The following is an 18,973-nucleotide window of genomic DNA, read 5'->3' on the forward strand; positions in this document are numbered from 1 at the left end:
ATAACATGTCTATAACATAACGAGGAGGCAGTGAGTGGACTTTCTATGTTGAGACAGATATTTAATGTTATCACCTTTATATGGTAGCAGAAAAAGAAAAACTGCATGACTAAAAAAAAGTGGACATTTCAGAGAGTCCATTAGGTGAAATATTTTTTTCTGAATGACATCTTCATAGGACAATGAAGAAAGTGAAGATATTCTATATCTATAATTAGAAAATTCAAAAAATAAAGTTTTAAGTACACAATGTGAGTATAGGTTGCAAATGTTTTCTCAATGTACAATTTTCACAACAGCAATTTGTTACTACGCATAAGAGAGATCTCTCCCATCTATTTAACACATTCCTAATAGCAGACACCACAGACCTCAAACTTTGCCCATCCTTTAAAAGTAGATCTGGAATCTCGAGACATTTAGCCTGTAAAGACACTTAGATTGATGGTGTTCATGTCTGTCCTACCTATGCTCTGCTGTTGACAAGCCATATTGTTGGGTAAAATTCATCCTTTTTCTGGTTTCCAGTTCCCCCAAACACTATAGTAAGATGGGGAGTTCTCTTTACTCTAGAGTACTACAATTCTTGGAGGAAGTAAAATTAAAATTTGAGTAATAAAGGCCCTGAATATGAAAGAAATAGCTTAAGATATCTACAGTAATAAATCCTCAGAGGGAAGGATTGTAAAGATGAGGAAGAAAGAGATCTCATGTAATAAAGGCTTGTAATTATGAACAAATACATCTCACACATTACATAGAAAACAATGTCAAAGTTTTGGTTAGATAAGATCAAGATAATTAGGTCAGAAAACTGCCTAAATTCAACCCAGAAGACAATAAAATATGAAATGAAGACTCCTACCCCAGTTAGGTGATTTGTTAAGAACATTTGAACCCAAAGTGAAAATAATTAAATTAAAGCTTACCTTTAAAATAGTATCTGAAGCAAATGGGCCCTCAGCATCTTCAGGATTTGTACTTGGTACCCATGAGGCATCTCCGCAGAGGAGATCCTGAGGAGGAGCCACTTCTGGGGTCACGTTGATAAAATTAAACTCTGTCTTAGCTGATTGTGAGGCAACGCACAGATTATAGGAATAGGGCAATGTTCCCTCACTGTAATTGGAGAGAACCCCCGGTCCAGGCTTCGAACTGAGGCCAGGATGAAAGCAACTCCAGGCGGCCGGGTTGGAGGAGCGTCGCAGGCGCAGGGCAACGGCCAGAATCACCGCGAGGAGGAAGAGCACTGAAATCAAGGCCAAGGCCACCACTAGGTAAAACTGTAGCTCAGAGCCTGGGGGTCAGAGAGAGCAGGGCGGTCGCTGAAGTCTGGCAGAGCCTCTTGTAGGCTGTCAGCGAAGACCAGGAGCAGCGTAGCTGTGGCCGAGAGGGGTGGCTGTCCCCCATCGCGCACAGCGACCAGCAGGCGCTGGCGGGCAGCGTCCCTCTCGCTCAAGGCGCGCGCGGTGCGCACCTCTCCCGTGCGCAGCCCCAAGCTGAACAGTCCGGGCTCGCTGGCCTGCAGCACGTGGTAGGACAGCCAGGCGTTGTGTCCCGAGTCCGCGTCCACCGCCACCACCTTGGTGACCAGGTAGCCGGGCTGCGCGGCGCGCGGCACCGTGTCGAAGAGCGCCGAGCCGTCGGGCCCCAGCGTCGGGTACAGCACCCTAGGCGCGTTGTCGTTGCGGTCGCCCACCAACACGCGCAGGCTCACGTTGGCGCTGAGCGCGGGCGAGCCCTGGTCGCGGGCCTGCAGCGTCAGCTCGAAGGCGCGCAGCTGCTCGTGGTCGAAGGCGCGCTGCGCGAACACCACGCCGCTCTGCGCGCTCACGGACACGTAGGACGACAGCGCCCGCGGCTCCAGGTCGCTGGCCACGATGGAGTAGGAGACGTGGCCGTTGGGTCCCAGGTCGGAGTCAGAGGCGCTGACCTGCGCTATGGAAGCACCAGGTGGATTGTTTTCTGGCACGTAGACCAGGTAGGCTGACTGCTGGAAAACCGGAGCGTTGTCGTTGACGTCGGTGATGTGCAGGGTGATGGTAATGCTGGAGGAGAGGGGCGGCTTGCCCCTGTCAGTGGCCATTATAGTGACGTTGTATTCAGAGATCTCCTCCCGATCCAGGGCCCCATCTGTCACTAGTTTGTAGTAAATCTTTGAGTAAGATTTCAATGTAAACGCTGTGTTTCCCAATATGCGGCAGTAAACTTCTCCATTTTCTCCAGAGTCTCTATCTCTTGTTTTTATCAAAGCGATCACTGTTCCTGGTGGTGAATCCTCTGGAAGGGGAGTAAATACTGAGGTCACAATCACTTCAGGTGCACAGTCGTTCTCATCAAGAATTTCGACTTGGATACTGCAATGTCCTGCTAGATCTCCAGGATCTTTCGCTTCTATACCGAGAATGTAACTATTAGCAATTTCGAAATCAAAATTATCCTTTGTTGTGATTTCTCCTGTTCTTTTATCTAAGCTAAAAAATTGTTCCACTTGTTCATCCACATTATGAAAGGAATATGTGACCTCCGCATTACTGCCCTCATCCTGGTCGGTGGCGGTCACTTGAAGCACGGAGAAGCCTGGGGGCACACCCTCCTTCAGGCTTACCCTGTATACTTCTTGGCTGAACACTGGGGGGTTATCGTTGGCATCGGTGACTTGGATTTGGATCTGTGTGGTGCCACTTTGGGGTGGGTCCCCACCGTCCACAGCTGTTAGGACCAGTTGGTGGAAATTCTCCTCTTCCCTGTCCAGAGAATGTTTCAGAATCAACTCAGGATATTTACGTCCATCTGGAGTCTGTTTCTCTGAGAGACCAAAGTACTCATTGTCATTAAGGTGGTATCTTTGCAGTGAATTTGAACCAGCGTCCAAATCCAGGGCTGGGTCTAGTGGAAATGTTTTACCTGGCTTAGTGGATTCTCCAATTTTTAAATCAATCTTACTCTGTTTGAATAATGGAATGTTGTCGTTTATATCTTGCACTGTTACTGCTACTTGGAAAATATTGAGTGGGTTTTCAGCCACAGTATCGAAATCCAGAATACACAGAGGCTTTTTCCCGCAAATCTTCTCTCGGTCTATCCTGTTGCTCACAAGTAAGTCTCCGCTCTCAGGGTTTACAGTGAAATATTCCTTCTCCGCGCTAACCCGCAGCTTCCGGGCCGGTAAGTCCCGGACACTAAGCCCCAGATCCTTGGCGAGGTTTCCTACCACCGAGTTCTTGGCCAGCTCCTCGGGAATTGAGTAGCGGATTTGGTCTGGGAGAGCCCAGCCGAACAAAGACAGCAGAAAGGGCAACAATACCTGCCGCCACCGCACCGGGCGGCTTCTCTCTGCGCTCAGCCTCATCCTCCGTCTCCCTTCGCTGCGGTTCTGCTTCCTGGCCGGGAGGAAGAATGAGCCCTCCGCGGATGGCAAAATCCGGGGTAAGGTCACTTTTCTTGCTTTTGTTTTCTCTAACCGAATCCGTACTGGCGTCCTGTGTGGTTGGTTTGAGCAGGAAGTTACCCTCTAAGAGGCTCTCAAATATATTGCAGATCTTCTCGCTCTTCTTTTGACCTATAGCGACGCCCAGAGGTTTTCCCGTAAAACTGCTCCAATGGCTTGAAAATGTTTTGTAAAGAACAATTTTTTCTCTTTCGGATTAATAAAGAGTATTTATTTGTTTTTATATAGGTATAATTTATATAGTTCCAAATTCAAAAGGCACACATGGCACATTCTATAGGCTCTCCCTCTCTGCTTTCAACCACACATTTCTCCCAGGAGAAATGAGTGTTCTTTTTTGTGTATACTATTCCAGAGATATGCTTTGTACAGTGCAGCAGATTTTTATAAATATCCTCCCTTGATTTTATAAACATATGTCAAAAAAGCATCTTGCTTTTTCCATTCATTATATCTTGAAGATTATTTCATATCAATACGTAAAGACATTTCCCATTTATTTATTATAGCTTTGTAGTAACCCATCATAATGGTTGTACAATAATTTATTTAACCAGAAATATTATTTTCTAAAAGAAACCCAGTGCCAATTCAAACAGAAATATATTTTCCATATGCTATTAGGTTATAAATTATCTACTGATGCTCTCCTAGGCATTTAAAATATGTATCACTCTGATTCTAGAATGTATTCCTGATGTCAGCATCTAAATATGTTTGACACAGTTTGAGGCCAACTGATATTTCCAAATTATATTTTAAAGCTTCAGTAATTTAAATAATCTGTCCTCAAATATAATTTGTCTCTCAATATTCATTTGTTATTTTTTCTTTCCTTTCCCCAAGCCGGCTGGTTGTATCATATCCCATTCTTATTTACTCTATTCATTGCACCACAATTTCCCATGAAGACAAAAGCATCTAGACACTAAAACTCTCCTTCTTAAGTCTAATTGAGGCATAGTCCACAATTACCAGGTATCCATATGTCACTAATGAAGAGTAATGTATTAATAATTTAGACACTCGTAAATTCCAAATTAAGTCACACAACGCAATGAAGGAACAAGGAACAAAAGTTGAATATCCTTTGCATACAAAATATTTCCCCCCATATCAGGTCATCCCAGAGCCACACAGTGAGAGCAACCCAAGAGCAATTTGCAGGAACAGAGATGAGTCCTACTTAGTAAGTAGCATAACTTCAGAATCCAAGTTAACCAACCTTTGTAAGAGGCTCTCATGATGAAAAAGGAAAGATTTCTAAAAGTTAGGCTTCCTTAGAAATAAAGAAGGATCTCATAGTGAAGGATCTCAAGTGAAATAAAATGGGCAATATTTTTGGTAATCACAGAAGTGCACCAAAGGAATCATACATAGTCACTGCTGGTGCATCCCACAAAATGCAACATCAAAATATTTAAAATTGTGAAATGATTCCTGTTAAAGTTAAATCTAAATGTTAAATATTTCCACCAGTATTTTAAAACTGCCATTGTTTAATGGAAAATACAACTTCAAATAAAGAAGAGTGAACTTGAAGCAAAGTATGTCGGGGTATAAAAACAGAAAATTTAAAAATACTCAGTCCAGATTAAAAGATAGCTTCATAAGAGAGAATGCTTATATATGAATTCACACAATTGCCTTCTATTTCACAGTTCCATTCTATACTCTCAATAAGACCTAAAGGAATTGGCATTTACAGCAGTGAGATGGTTAGAGACATAAAATTAAGAAATTGTTGCTGAAACTTATAACTGGATGAAGACTACACAGGATAAGAAAAAATAACTTAGGTGCAGTAAAAGTTACTGATCATTCTTGTAGGGTCTACTGCCCCACCCCCAGCAATAAAATACTAAAAAGAAGTGCCTTTATGTAATATAGTACGTATCTTATACAATTGGAGACAATTACACAGCTCTCTGAAAACGTTTCAGTATGGCAAATTGACTCACCTGATGAAGATTGGGGTCTTCTTTAGTTTCAAGTAAATTCTGAGTTATCAGAAGAGGCTCGCTTTTCTCACAACTCTCGTGGCTGATGAGCGTGTCCGCGTAGTTGGGCTGTGGGAAGATCAGGTGGCTCTTCCGTGAGTCCGCAGTGAGGGACACCTCGTGGGAATAGGTCTGCAGGAATCCCCGCACCCCGTCCACACCCACAAACTGCGAGGCTGGCACGCCCGTTAATCTGCCTCCGGAAGTTGAGAGCAGACGTGACATGTGCCAGCGCCTCAGTCTGAGCGCCAGAAGAACGATGACAAAGGCGAGGAAGACGCAGGAGACCGTGGTCACTGCCACTACCAGATACAGAGTAAGGCTGGAATCGTCAGGGTTGGCGGAGGGTTTGAAGCTTCCCAGGTCAGCCAGGACGTCTGGGATGCTGTCGGCTACAGCCACAGTGAGCGTGACAGTGGCCGAGAGAGGGGGCTGGCCGTGGTCCTGGACGGCCACCACCAGGCTCTGCTTGAGGGCGTCTCTGTCCAGCAGGGCCCGCGCTGTGCGCACCTCGCCCGTGTGCAGTCCCACCGTGAAGAGCCCTGGCTCGCTGGCCTTGAGCAGGCGGTAGGACAGCCAGGCGTTCTGGCCTGAGTCTCGATCTACCGCCACCACCTTAGTGACCAGATATCCGGGTTCTGCAGAGCGGGGTGCCAGTTCCACGCCGGTGGAACCATCAGTGGGGAGAGCGGGGTACAGGATCTCTGGCGCGTTGTCGTTCTGGTCCAGAACAAACAGGCTTAGAGACACGTTACTGCTGAGGGGAGGGTCCCCGCTGTCACTGGCTGTCACCAGTAGTTGTAAGTCTCTCACCTGCTCATAGTCAAAGGAACGTAGCGCATATAGGACACCAGTATCAGAGTTGATAGAGACGAAGGAGGAGAGAGGTTCCCCCTGAAGCGTGTCCTCAGTCAGGGAGTAAGTGACTCTGGCGTTCTCAATGCTGTCAGGGTCCTGGGCGGTCATGGATAAAATGGAGGCTCCTCTGGGGTTATTTTCAGGAATGTAGGTAGAATAAGAAGCATGGGGGAAAGAAGGTGGGTTATCATTAATGTCTGCCACCTGCAGCGAAATGCGAGTTTCTGTGGACAGTGGTGGAGTTCCGTGGTCAGTGGCAGTTACCGTGATGTTATATTCTGAGACTTCTTCCCTATCCAGAGTTCTGTGCGTCAACAACCGATAATAATTTCCATAGGTCTTTTCAAGTGTAAATGGAAGATTATTTGGAATAGAACATGTGACAAGGCCATTCTCCTCTGAATCACTGTCATGAACATTGAAAAGTGCAATTACTGTGCCTGGGGAAGAAGTTTCTTGGACAGAGTTGGTGAGAGATGTAACCGTGACTTCTGGAGCATTGTCATTTACATCCAGAACTGTCACCAGTACCTTGCTTCTGGCTCGAAGACCAGGACCATCGTGAGCTTCTATATCTATATCATAGAATCCAGAGTCCTCATAATCTAGTGATCCTAATATTGTTATGTCTCCAGTCACAGAATTCAACTGGAACAGCTGGGATATTTTCTCTCTCACTTTTCTGAAAGAATATGTCACTTCTCCATTGGCTCCTTCATCTGGATCAGTGGCTTTTACAGTGAGGAGCTGGGAACCCACTGGCACATTCTCCCGAATACTCACATGGTACTCGGGCTGAGTGAATATGGGGGCATTGTCGTTGGTATCCACAAGTGTTATATGGATCCTGGCAGTGCCAGAGTGAACCAAGTCGCCTCCGTCGAAGGCGGTGAGGACTAGGTGGTGAACTGCCTCTTTCTCGCGGTCCAGGGCGCGCGCCAGCACCAACTCCGGGTACTTTATCCCATCGGCCCCGGTTTGCACATCCAGGGAGAAGTGAACATCCGAGCTGAGCTGGTAACCCTGCAGGGAGTTTACCCCTACATCCGGATCAAAAGCTTCAGGAAGAGGGAATCTTGTCCCAGGAATTTCATTTTCAACTACTTTTATTTCTCTTTGCTCTGTCCCAAAGTTGGGCGCGTTATCATTAATATCGATTATTTCCACTTCTACTCCAAAAATTTTCACTTTGTCCTCTAGGAGAATCTCCAGGCTCACTAAACACTTTGGAGATCTGTCGCATAGCTCCTCCCGGTCTATCCTGCCCGCGGTGACCAAGCTGCCACTTCCCAGATTCAGAGCGAAAAGCTGCGCCCTACCTCTGGAGACGATGCGGACTCCGCGCTTTGCCAGCTCCCGGGGCTCCAGCCCCAGGTCCTTGGCGATGTTGCCCACAAAGGAGCCTTTCTCCAGCTCCTCAGGTACTGAGTAGTGGATCTGTTCGGCCCGGATTTCCCACAGGGCCCCCAGGAGAAGGCAGATCTGGACCAGCCTGCTGCAGTCTGGGCGATAAGGCGGAGCCTCCATCACAGCCCTGCCGCGGAGTAGCTTGCGCTTGGGTTTTCCTTCGGCGAAGGACTGAGGAACCCCAGGATCTTCGTGGTCCAATATAATGTGTTTTCACTGTAACGTGCTGGAGCCCTGGGAGTTCCTGAGTGGAGCGTTCATAAAGCGCCAGGGCCACTGCTTTGTGATGCAGAAACCTTATGGTTCGGATTAAATTCTTAGTTGTCTTTTTTCTCCCGATTGGTGAACAGCGACGCTCAGAGTCCTAACCTGTTACTGCAATCTATTTTTGGTAAAGTTATCAATTGCGTGCTGCGTTTTCCTTATCTTATTTTTCTCCCCAAACAATAAAAGTCAAACTCCTGTTGTTTTATTTGTAATGAAAATATAGAAACAACCTATAGCTTCCTGTACAATAAGCCTTGTGAAGTAATTAACTTTCAGAGAAAAATATGATTTTTTTTTGCTAAGAATTTTTTCTACCACTTTTAAGTTTTTGCATTATTTATTCTTATTACCCATTTTTTGTACAGTATATTATGTGAAGGACACATTTATATCTCCCAGGAACAAGGATGGGCTTGAAGAATGAAAAAATGGAAAAGCCAGTGTCTGGGGAGTTGGAAGTCTAGGCTCTAGTCTCAACCAATGCGGAAACCAGTTTCCTCACATGAGTTAACTTTTAGAATCTGGGACAACTTTTCAGTTCCCTTGCAAGAAAATTTCTATTGTTTAAGAGCTAGTTTTACCCCTGCACCAGTGGGATTGGTAAATATAATAATAGGTTTGGGAAGAGAATTTGCTCATTAATTTTCTATAAAGAAGATTCTAGGCCACAAGCTATGTCTGTGACTACCATGTTCACAGTGTATCCTCAAATTTAGAACCGCACCTTTCATAGAGTATGCACTCAAATAGTTTTTCAATGTTTAATGAGTGAGTCACTAATGCAACTGCAAAGTCTAAAACAATGAATAAAAAAACCACTGATCTTAAAAATAAAGGTAGGACAGAAAAGTTAGTAAAGTACTATAAAGAGCAGACAATATTTCAGTGATTTTTTTCACTAAGAACACATCCAGAAGGTACTATGTCACCATTATTTCTAAGTTTACTTTAGCTTTGATTTTTAGAAATAGCTAGTAAAAGGAAACATTTTAGCAGTTGTATGTATGTTATCATTGCATGTCTCATAGTTTTCTTATTCAAGAAAACTTGAAGTGATTTACTAACCTGAGAAAACTTGAGATAAGGCCGTGAGCAGTCAGTTATTTAGATTATCCCTCACATAATAATTAACTTCTAGAAGTTACTCATATTTTAATCGGACGCAAAATACATTGACTAGTCAGAGTTTTTAAATCTTCAGACTTTGTGGAGAAGATTAAACATATTTTTCACAATCATCAGAGGACCCAGAAAGTTGAGGGTTGGGAGGAAAATGAGATATTTTGAAAATTTTAGACTCTTATACTAAAAAAAAGAAATATGAAGACTATGTATACAAAAAGTTCATTATGTTCCTCATTAAAATAATGACAAAGTCGAATGAGTTTAAACATAAGTTATTGAAGAATGGTTAAGAAAACTATTCTTGAATGAGATTATAAAGTGGGAATAAAATTGACTCAAAGTTAATGATTCAAACGTAAAATCTGACAGTCTTTGCTACGTAAGGCCAAGAAGTGCTAAGAGACTTAATTATTGGAAAGCCATATTAAAGATCCACATTGCAGCAAAAAGATAACAAGTAGAATGTATTTGATGAGATGAACATAAACATTAACATAGGCAGAAAGAATTTCCAGTACCTTTATAAGAAGTAAAGCTTGGAAAAAAATAGGACCACACCAATTAAGAAAAAGCAGTGCTGACACAAGAAAATCTCTCTTTAGCAAGATTTGCTGACCAATCATACAGATTGTGAAGTAGTAATTCGATAAGTGCCAAGAATACTGAGCAATCAAGAAACTCATCCCCACCCACAGAATATACCTCCTGTCTCACTATCATCACCAGAACAATGAAAAACGATGAAAACTAATTATGCACAACTAATTTAAGTAGATTTGCAGAGGGAAAAAAAGGAGTCATAAGCGACTTGGGCGTTTTCCTTCCTGGCACATACATCCATAGAAGGAGCTTCACACAGGAGATGCCGAGGGGGAGCCACTTCTGGGGTCACGTTGATAAAATTAAACTCTGTCTTAGCTGATTGTGAGGCAACACACAGATTGTAGGAACAGGGCAATGTTCCCTCACTGTAATTGGAGAGAAACACAGGTCCAGACTTGGAACTGAGGCCAGGATGAAAGCAACTTCAGGCGGCCGGGTTGGAGGAGCGTCGCAGGCGCAGGGCAACCGCCAGAATCACCGCGAGGAGGAAGAGCACTGAAATCAAGGCCAAGGCCACCACCAGGTAAAACTGCAGCTCAGCCTGGGGGTCAGAGAGAGCAGGGCGGTCGCTGAAGTCTGGCAGAGCCTCTTGTAGGCTGTCAGCGAAGACCAGGAGCAGCGTAGCTGTGGCCGAGAGGGGTGGCTGTCCCCCATCGCGCACAGCGACCAGCAGGCGCTGGCGGGCAGCGTCCCTCTCGCTCAAGGCGCGCGCGGTGCGCACCTCGCCCGTGCGCAGCCCCAGGCTGAACAGTCCGGGCTCGCTGGCCTGCAGCACGTGGTAGGACAGCCAGGCGTTGTGTCCCGAGTCCGCGTCCACCGCCACCACCTTGGTGACCAGGTAGCCGGGCTGCGCGGCGCGCGGCACCGTGTCGAAGAGCGCCGAGCCGTCGGGCCCCAGCGTCGGGTACAGCACCCTAGGCGCGTTGTCGTTGCGGTCGCCCACCAACACGCGCAGGCTCACGTTGGCGCTGAGCGCGGGCGAGCCCTGGTCGCGGGCCTGCAGCGTCAGCTCGAAGGCGCGCAGCTGCTCGTGGTCGAAGGCGCGCTGCGCGAACACCACCCCGCTCTGTGAGCTCACGGACACGTAGGACGACAGCGTCCGCGGCTCCAGGTCGCTGGCCACGATGGAGTAGGAGACTTGGCCGTTTGGTCCCAGGTCGGGATCGGAGGCGCTCACTTGGGCGATGGGGGCCCGGGGTGGGTTGTTTTCTGGCACATGGACCAGGGAGGAGACCTGGTGGAAAACGGCAGCGTTGTCGTTTATCTCACTCATGTGTGTGGTGACGGTTGTACTGAAGGATAGGGATGGTTCGCCCTTGTCAGTTGCTATGATGCTGACATTGTACTCTGCCATCTGCTCCCGGTCTAGAGCACTATCAATCATCGGTTTGTAATAATTCTTGGAGGTGGATTCTAATTTGAAAGGAACTTCTTCCTGAATATAGCATGTCACCAGACCGTTTTGCCCAGAATCTTGGTCTCACACTTTAATGAGGGCTATTATGGTTCCAGGGTCTGTGTCTTCAGGAATCCATTTTGAAAAGGACGTGAATGTCACCTCTGGGGCACTGTTATTCTCATCAACGATGTCAATCTCAACATTGCAGCGAGCCATGTGTACTCCTCCATCTTTGGCTTCTATAGCCAACATATATCTGCTTGTCTCTTCAAAGTCTAATGTACCATTGGTTGTGATGTCACCTATATATGGACTGAGATTGAAGAGAAGGCTGCTGCTTGTTGGGGCATTAAGGAAGGCATAGGTGATTTCTGCATTAATGCCCTCATCCTGGTTGGTGGCCTTCACCCTTAGCGCAGAGGTTCCCTGGGCCATGTTTTCTTGGAGTCTAGCTCTTTATGTGTCCTGGCTGAACACTGGAGCACTATCGTTGGCATCAGTGACATGGATCCAGATCTGGGTGGTGCCTCTTCGAGGAGGGTTCCCCCCGCCCATTCCGTGGCAGTTAGGACTAAGTGGTGGGAGTTCTGCTGTTCTCTTCCCAGTGATTTTTCCAGCAGTAATTTTGGGTATTTACTTCCATCAGGACTTTCCTTAGTTGACAGACAGAAGTGTTCATTGGAGTTGATGGTATAAATCTTCAGTGAGTTACTTTCTGTATCTGCATCTTGTGCAGAATCCAGAGGGAATTTTACCCCTGGTGAGGCCAACTCACAGATTTCTAAGTTAATGTCTTTTGCAATGAAATATGGTGCATTGTCCTTAATATCTTGGATTGCAACAATCACGTGGAACACATTCATTGGATTTTCAGCGACTATTTCAAATTCCAGTGCACGCTCAGATTTCCTCCCGCAAATCTCTCTATCTATCCTACTGCTCACTAACAAATCCCCTCTCTCTGCACTCACATTGAAAAAATCCTCTGCACTAACCTACAATTTTCGAGCTGGAAACTCCTGGACATTGAGCCTCAGATCCTTAGTGAGGTTCCCCATCCTCGAGCCCCTGGCCAGCTCCTCTGGAATCTCATACTGAATCTGCTGGGAGATGACCGTGCACAACAAAGACAGCAGGAAGAGAAACAGTGCCTGACTTTTCATTGTTTCAGCTTTCCTGGAGCTCCTTTGCATCTCTTGAACTCTCTGGGAAGCTTCTTTTCAAGATGTCTCTGGGGTATTTAAAAAATCAATCATGGCACCCTGGGCTTTTGTAATTTGAGGGTAGGACTTGTTAGGTGCTCTAGGGTGTATCCCACGTTCTGATGTGTGCAGGACAAAGCTGTAAAGCACTTTGCCGGAAGCTCCTGCAGAACTGAGTACCCTTTTCTTCCCTTTGGTCAACAGCGGTGCCCCGAGGTTGTCTGTGAAAACTGCATATTGCCCAGCTACTTATCCTCAAAATGTAAGCTCTTGAATCTATGCACTTTGTCTTTTTATTTGTTGGAAAAAACCAAATATCCAAGTTTTCCCTTTAAATCAACATTTTCTAGTTTTTGTCTTCTCATAACCCCTGTCATCATTTTACATTCTTCTTTTTTCATTAAAATATTTCATAATGCATAGTCATTTCTTTTTCAGTTTTGGAGGCAAAAATACCTTTAGTGATTTCACTGTATAAAATTGGCAGAACTAGTATGGATGTACCCAAATAAGTTACTAGATTTTTATCTGCATTTTAGTGGACTATGATCCTTACACTTTGGTAAATCCATAATTTCCCTTATTTAGTATTTTAAACTCATTCCATATATACTTCACCAATTCAGTAATACTTTTCAAAGGTATAGTCTTAAAAAAAGTGAATCAAGGCCCTAGACTTATTTTTTAATGTATTGTTCATCTTTTTAAACATAATTTTCCTGTTAAGTACGGCAGAGCCTGATATTTGTTAAAGGGACCAATTTAGTATTCGGGTACAAATGTATGCTTTTATAAGGCTGAATCTTGTGTAAACCACATTCACTTTTATGAAACCAGAGCTTCTTTATTATATGAAGGCATATGCAATACTCCATAATGCCAATTCTCAGCTCTAGCCATTAATAAGTGAAATGAGTTTGACTTGATCACTGATTGGTAAATCTTGGAGAGGCATTCCGATTCAACTCACTCTGTAATCCTTGAATTGGTCTTGGGTAACTAAAATCAACAAATGCACTACCAAGTTAGATACCAACTCAAATTGTTTTACTATTTTACAGTGCTAACCCAAACTCGTCTTACACTCCAGTAAAAACAGGTATTATCTGTTTTCTTAAGACATCTTTTCTCTTGCTTTCTCTACTTCATGGCTTTATACTTTCTGTTCCTTTTATCATAGTCCCTCCTCCCTTTCCATTGCAATGAATTTCTGCCCATCTTTTAAAAAAATCCCTTTTAGTGGAAATGGAATGTCTGAGACCTTTCATTATCTATACATGTAGATGGAAATTATACTGCTTTTGTAGTTTCTTTGCATTTTCATAACATTCAAGTAAGCTGTTTTACATAGGATACTTATAAAATTCTCTTTGAGCATCTGAAGTTCCCCTGGCACTTAGCCATTTAACAGTTTTTTCTCCTTATGAAGAAAGTGATATTAATATTATAAAAATTTCCCCAAAACAGATATTCAAAAGTTAGGTGCCGTTTTTCTGTGATATATTTGCATGTTTGAGTGAGAATACACCCTTCTCTGCTTTCAGTTATTTTATTCAGATACTGTTGTCACACACTTTTGAATGTACCTCTTCCTAATATATTGAAGGAGACATCTGTTGAGACCTAATGAAATATATTTTGGTCCAATTTTGAATGACTCTCTGATGCCATTTTATGGGTGAAAATAATTTTATTAATTTCAAAATGGGCCAACAATTTCTGGCCCAAGAAAGTTGTAGGACTCCTATTTCATTATTGGAGTAGATGGTCTGGAAATTTCCTGGGGAGGCTGAGATACAACTCCTTATATTTTTTTATGCTTCTGAAAGGACAAGAAATATCACTTCAAGGCCCATAACAGTTTAGGCAATTGAACTTCCTACCTTCAGGCAAAAATCTTAAATCAACGTGCGCGTGCGTGCACACACACACACACACACACACACACACACACACTTAAAGTATACATAATAGGAACTACAGGCCAGCTAAAACTATTTGACAAACCTCTATATTTTTTACCCTACAATATTTATGTCATTGAGATGAAGAGAGTGGTTTGGCTTGGAAGACGTTAAGCAACATTCTATGGGAGCCTAAAATACCTAGTATTTATACCTATTTTTTTACTTGTTTGTATCAGTCAGGATAGGCTAGGTACGCTGGAGTTACAGACAAACTCCAAACTACAGAGATTTAAAATTAAAAAGGTCTATTTGTTATAAGTATACAGGTCAATGTTGGGTCAACCACAGGGCTCTGCTTTCATTGTAGTGCTTCAAGAACCAGTTAGAAAGATCAGTCAAAATTCCAAAGAGTATCTTAGAGATTTGGAAATTCTCATAATGGCAACTAGACCTTCCTCCAAGAAGACACAAACCTTCTTCCACTTACAATGTCTTGGCCAGAACTAGTTACATAGGCCCACTCAGCCATATGAAACTTGGAAGTGTACCCCATCATAGGCCCAGAAGGAGAGAGGAACAAATATTTAAACAACTGGACTACCATACTGCTTTATTTTCAAATAAATGTGTATTAAAGATTTATAATAACCTCACTGGCACAATTGTTCTTTATAATATTCAAAAAATATACTCACCTGAAGTAGCTTGGGGTCTTCTTTTGCTTCAAGTAAGTCATGAGATACCAGGAGAGGCTCACTTTTCTCACAGCTCTCGTGGCTGATAAGCGTGTCTGCATAGTTGGGCTGTGGGAAGATCAGGTGACTATTCCGTGAGTCCGCCGTAAGGGACACCTCGTGGGAATAAGTCTGCAGGAACGCCCGCACCCCGTCCACGCCCACAAACTGCGAGGTGGGCACGTGTACCAGCTTGCCTCCTGAAGTTTGGAGGAGGCGTGACGTAAACCAGCGCCTCACTCTGAGCGCCAACAGCACAATGACAAAGACAAGGAAGACGCAGGAGACCGAAGTCACTGCCACCACGAGGTACAGCGTGAGGCCTGAGGTGTCAGAGTCCTGCGGGATCTCTAAGCTACCCAGGTCGGCCAGAATATCTGGGATGCTGTCAGCCACTGCCACAGTGAGCGTGACAGTGGCCGAGAGAGGGGGCTGGCCGTGGTCCTGGACGGCCACCACCAGGCTCTGCTTGAGGGCGTCTCTGTCCAGCAGGGCCCGCGCCGTGCGCACCTCTCCTGTGTGCAGCCCCACCGCGAAGAGCCCTGGCTCGCTGGCCTTGAGTAGGCGGTAGGACAGCCAGGCGTTCTGGCCCGAGTCTTTGTCCACTGCCACCACCTTAGTGACCAGATATCCGGGTTCTGCAGAGCGGGGTGCCAGTTCCACGCCAGTGGAACCATCAGTGGGGAGAGCGGGGTACAGGATCTCTGGCGAGTTGTCGTTCTGGTCCAGCACAAAAAGGTTTAGAGTCACGTTGCTGCTGAGGGGAGGGTCCCCGCTGTCACTGGCTGTCACCAGTAGCTGCAGGTCTCTAATTTGCTCATAGTCGAAGGAGCGCAGAGCGTAGAGGACACCGGTGTCGGAGTTGATGGAGAGGTAGGTGGAGAGAAGCGCCCCCTGGACGGTATCGTCAGCCAGTGCATAAGTGATGTGGGCGTTTTCCGTGCTGTCAGGGTCCTGGGCAGTAATGGAGAAGATGGAGGCTCCCCTGGGGTTGTTTTCCGGAATGTAGGCAGAGTAGGAGGCATAAGTGAAGGTAGGTGGATTGTCATTGATGTCTGCCACATGCACGGTGAAGTGAGTGTCGGTGGACAGAGGTGGATTTCCCCCATCTGTTGCTCTCAGAGTGAGGTTATATTCAGAAAACTGTTCACGGTCCAGGGACTTGGCTGTCACTAAGCGGTAATATTGGTCTATTGATTTTTCCAAATTAAATGGCATATTTCCCAGGACAAAAACTGTGACTTGCCCATTCTGTCCAGAATCTCGGTCATGCACATTGACAAGGGCAATTTCTCTTCCAGCGGTAGCTTCTTCTGGAACTGATCCTGTGAAAGAAGTGATCATGACTTCTGGGGCATTGTCATTCACATCCAGAACTGTGACTAGAATCTTTGCTATCGAAAGAAGACCTGGTCCATCTTGTGCTTCAACTTTAATTTCGTAGAACATAGCATCCTCATAATCTAGGCTTTTTAATATTGATATATCTCCTGTCACTGAGTTAAGGTAAAAAATCTGAGCAATTTTCCCAGGCATTTCATCTAGTGTATAGGACACTTGAGCATTGAATCCCTCATCAGGGTCGGTGGCATTCACCGTGAGCAGCCGAGTGCCCACTGGCAAATTCTCTGGAACACTTATTCGGTATTGAGGCTGAGTAAACACTGGTGGATTGTCATTTGCGTCCAGAACTATCACTTGGATGCACAAGTTGCCAGAGTGGACAGGGTTACCACCATCAGAGGCAATGAGAATAAGATGATGAACTTCCTTTTCCTCACGGTCCAGAGCCCGCTCTAGCACCAACTCTGGATACTTGGCCCCATCAGAGACACTCTTCACCTCCAGGGAGAAGTAGTCATTGGGGCTGAGCTGGTAGTTCTGCAGAGAGTTTATGCCCACATCTGGGTCAAATGCAGTCTTAAGTGGAAATCGAGTTCCTGTGGCCGTTAATTCACCAATTTTTATTTCTAATTCTTCTGTTAGAAAATTAGGAGCATTATCATTAATGTCTTTAATTTCTATTTCTACTTCCAAAATTTTCAATTTGTCTTCAACCAAGATGTTAAATTTTACTAGACACAGCGCGCTCTGAGCGCAGAGCTCCTCCCGGTCTATCCTGCCCGCGGTGACCAAACTGCCGCCTCGCGGATTCAGAGAGAAAAGCTGCGTCCTACCTCTGGAGACGATGCGGACTCCGCGCTCCTCCAGCTCCCGGGGCTCCAGCCCGAGATCCTTAGCGATGTTGCCCACGAAGGACCCTTTGTCCAGCTCCTCGGGCACCGAGTATCGGATCTGCCCGGATCCAGTCTTGCACAGCGTCCCCAGGAATGCACACAGCAGGGCCAGTCCTCCACTGTTTCTGAATCTCATGTAATCGGTCATTTCCTTTTTGGTGAATTTTTTTTTTTTTTTCCTGAATTCGGTTCCAATTTCCCACGATAGACTCCACTCTTATTTTCTCAATGAACTAAGCTTTTCATGGGCCTAATTCATAGATCACAGAGCTGGTTGACTGACAGGGTCAGCTTGGTAACAGCCTGGATCTTCTGGGTCTAATTTGCTGGCTTTTTGCTTTTTATGAACAAAGTAATGGTGGACTAGCTCCCTAGCTGCGTTTTCCTCCTTAAGTGGTCAACAGCGACGCTCAGAGGCCTAACCGTTTAGTGCACCCTCACAGACAAACCCGGTTAGTATTTTTAAAGGTTCCCAACACCTGAAACCCTTTTAATCAGAGGTATCGGGATTGGTGTTTACTTCACGTAATGAAATTGCTTTATGTTAAATATGTGACTTCAAGTTACTTCTTTGGGAAGCCACGCACTAACTTTAACACAACCAATATTATTTCAAACAAGCCAGACATACCGTTCTGAAATGTTCAAAGCTTAAGAATCACACAGAAAAATCATTCACAATCTTAAATTATGCCTCTTGAAGCTTGCCCTTGATAGCTTGACATATTAGTTTCAATATTTTTATTTAATCCATTCATTAAACAAACATATAATTGGGTGTTGGACAATATCTGGGGGTTTAGGATGAATGATATGGAGACAGCCACTTTCTTCACAGAGTTTATAAAGATAGAAAAGCAAACAAGGAATTACAGTGCACTGTGATCACAACCATCATGGGGGAATCCAAGAGCGATGGGAGGGCCTCCAACTTGACCTTGGAGGTTATCAAAGGCTTTCCCAAGAAACGTGAGAAGAATGGATCAGGGAGGAAGCCTGGACGTGAGAGAGAACAGCATGGCAATGCCTAGATGTGAGTGAGAAATCACAGAACGTCATAGACTAAAAGTAGTTCACTTTGCTTAAATCTAGAGGGTGAGGATGTTTTTTTAAAGATCCAAACTGAAACTAATAGAGATAAGCTATTGTTTTATGTTGCAGAAACTCTTTTTTTTTTTTGTATTTATTTTTCTCTCCAAGCACAAAAATAGGACTTGTGGTTACTATACACAAAAAAGGAACTGTCTTTTGTTTTCCTCAGTTCATAATTTATTAATTACTTACAAGTAAAAGTGTGATGCTGTATTACTCCACGGTGAGTTCCCATTTAATCTCATAGAGAATTATGCAATAGTAATAAACACAGTGGAATATATTGTCTCAGGTTAATTTTCCCTCAGATGCCCTTAAATATGGTAAGGATTCACAGCAGCTTGAAGATGACGATACCATTACATACAAGATTCAGTAAGTGACAACTTCCAAATAAAAACAATCCCAATTACATAGAGTATTAGTGTATTCTTTGTTCTCTGTTATTAAATATATAACTAACATACTAAAAGCCAGTATGGGAAAAGAAATGAGAAGGCAAGTTGTGGTTGTGAGGGGGACTGAGGTTGTGTGAGGGATTGGAAGTGTTTTAAATAGTTGCTATAAGAAATTTTGAAAAGAGAGATGTATAAGGAGGATATTTGTGGGCAATTATTTGTTATAGTCTCTGAATCCCTTGAGGGCATACATTATTCTTAAAGAGAAAAAGGCAATTTAATTTCAAAACATA

At 44.4% G+C, this 18,973-nt stretch overlaps 4 protein-coding genes across 4 annotated transcripts; all 4 read right to left on the reverse strand.

Annotated features, from left to right (window-relative positions):
- Nucleotides 1–335: 335 nt before the first annotated feature.
- On the reverse strand, nt 336–3,742 carry LOC102887628 (protocadherin gamma-B2). The gene is given in 3 exon segments (XM_025040593.1): nt 336–350; nt 930–1,295; nt 1,298–3,742. Coding segments are annotated over 3 exon segments (2,436 nt in total). The 5' UTR covers nt 3,353–3,742.
- Nucleotides 3,743–5,097: 1,355 nt separating this feature from the next.
- Nucleotides 5,098–8,055, reverse strand: LOC102887875 (protocadherin gamma-A4). Its single transcript, XM_006923311.3, has one exon. The coding sequence runs from the start codon at nt 7,834–7,836 to the stop codon at nt 5,368–5,370; it is 2,469 nt and encodes an 822-aa protein (XP_006923373.1). The 5' UTR covers nt 7,837–8,055; the 3' UTR covers nt 5,098–5,367.
- A 1,819-nt stretch (nt 8,056–9,874) lies between these two features.
- Nucleotides 9,875–12,303, reverse strand: LOC102888122 (protocadherin gamma-B1). Its single transcript, XM_006926987.1, is given in 2 exon segments — nt 9,875–11,665; nt 11,668–12,303. Coding segments are annotated over 2 exon segments (2,427 nt in total).
- Nucleotides 12,304–14,342: 2,039 nt separating this feature from the next.
- On the reverse strand, nt 14,343–17,822 carry LOC102879617 (protocadherin gamma-A3). Its single transcript, XM_006923009.3, has one exon. It carries the CDS (start codon nt 17,336–17,338, stop codon nt 14,870–14,872), a length of 2,469 nt encoding a protein of 822 aa, XP_006923071.1. The 5' UTR covers nt 17,339–17,822; the 3' UTR covers nt 14,343–14,869.
- Nucleotides 17,823–18,973: the final 1,151 nt, after the last annotated feature.

Source organism: Pteropus alecto, unplaced genomic scaffold (assembly GCF_000325575.1).
Source record: "Pteropus alecto unplaced genomic scaffold, ASM32557v1 scaffold78, whole genome shotgun sequence".
In the NCBI taxonomy this organism is placed as follows: Eukaryota; Metazoa; Chordata; class Mammalia; order Chiroptera; family Pteropodidae; genus Pteropus; species Pteropus alecto.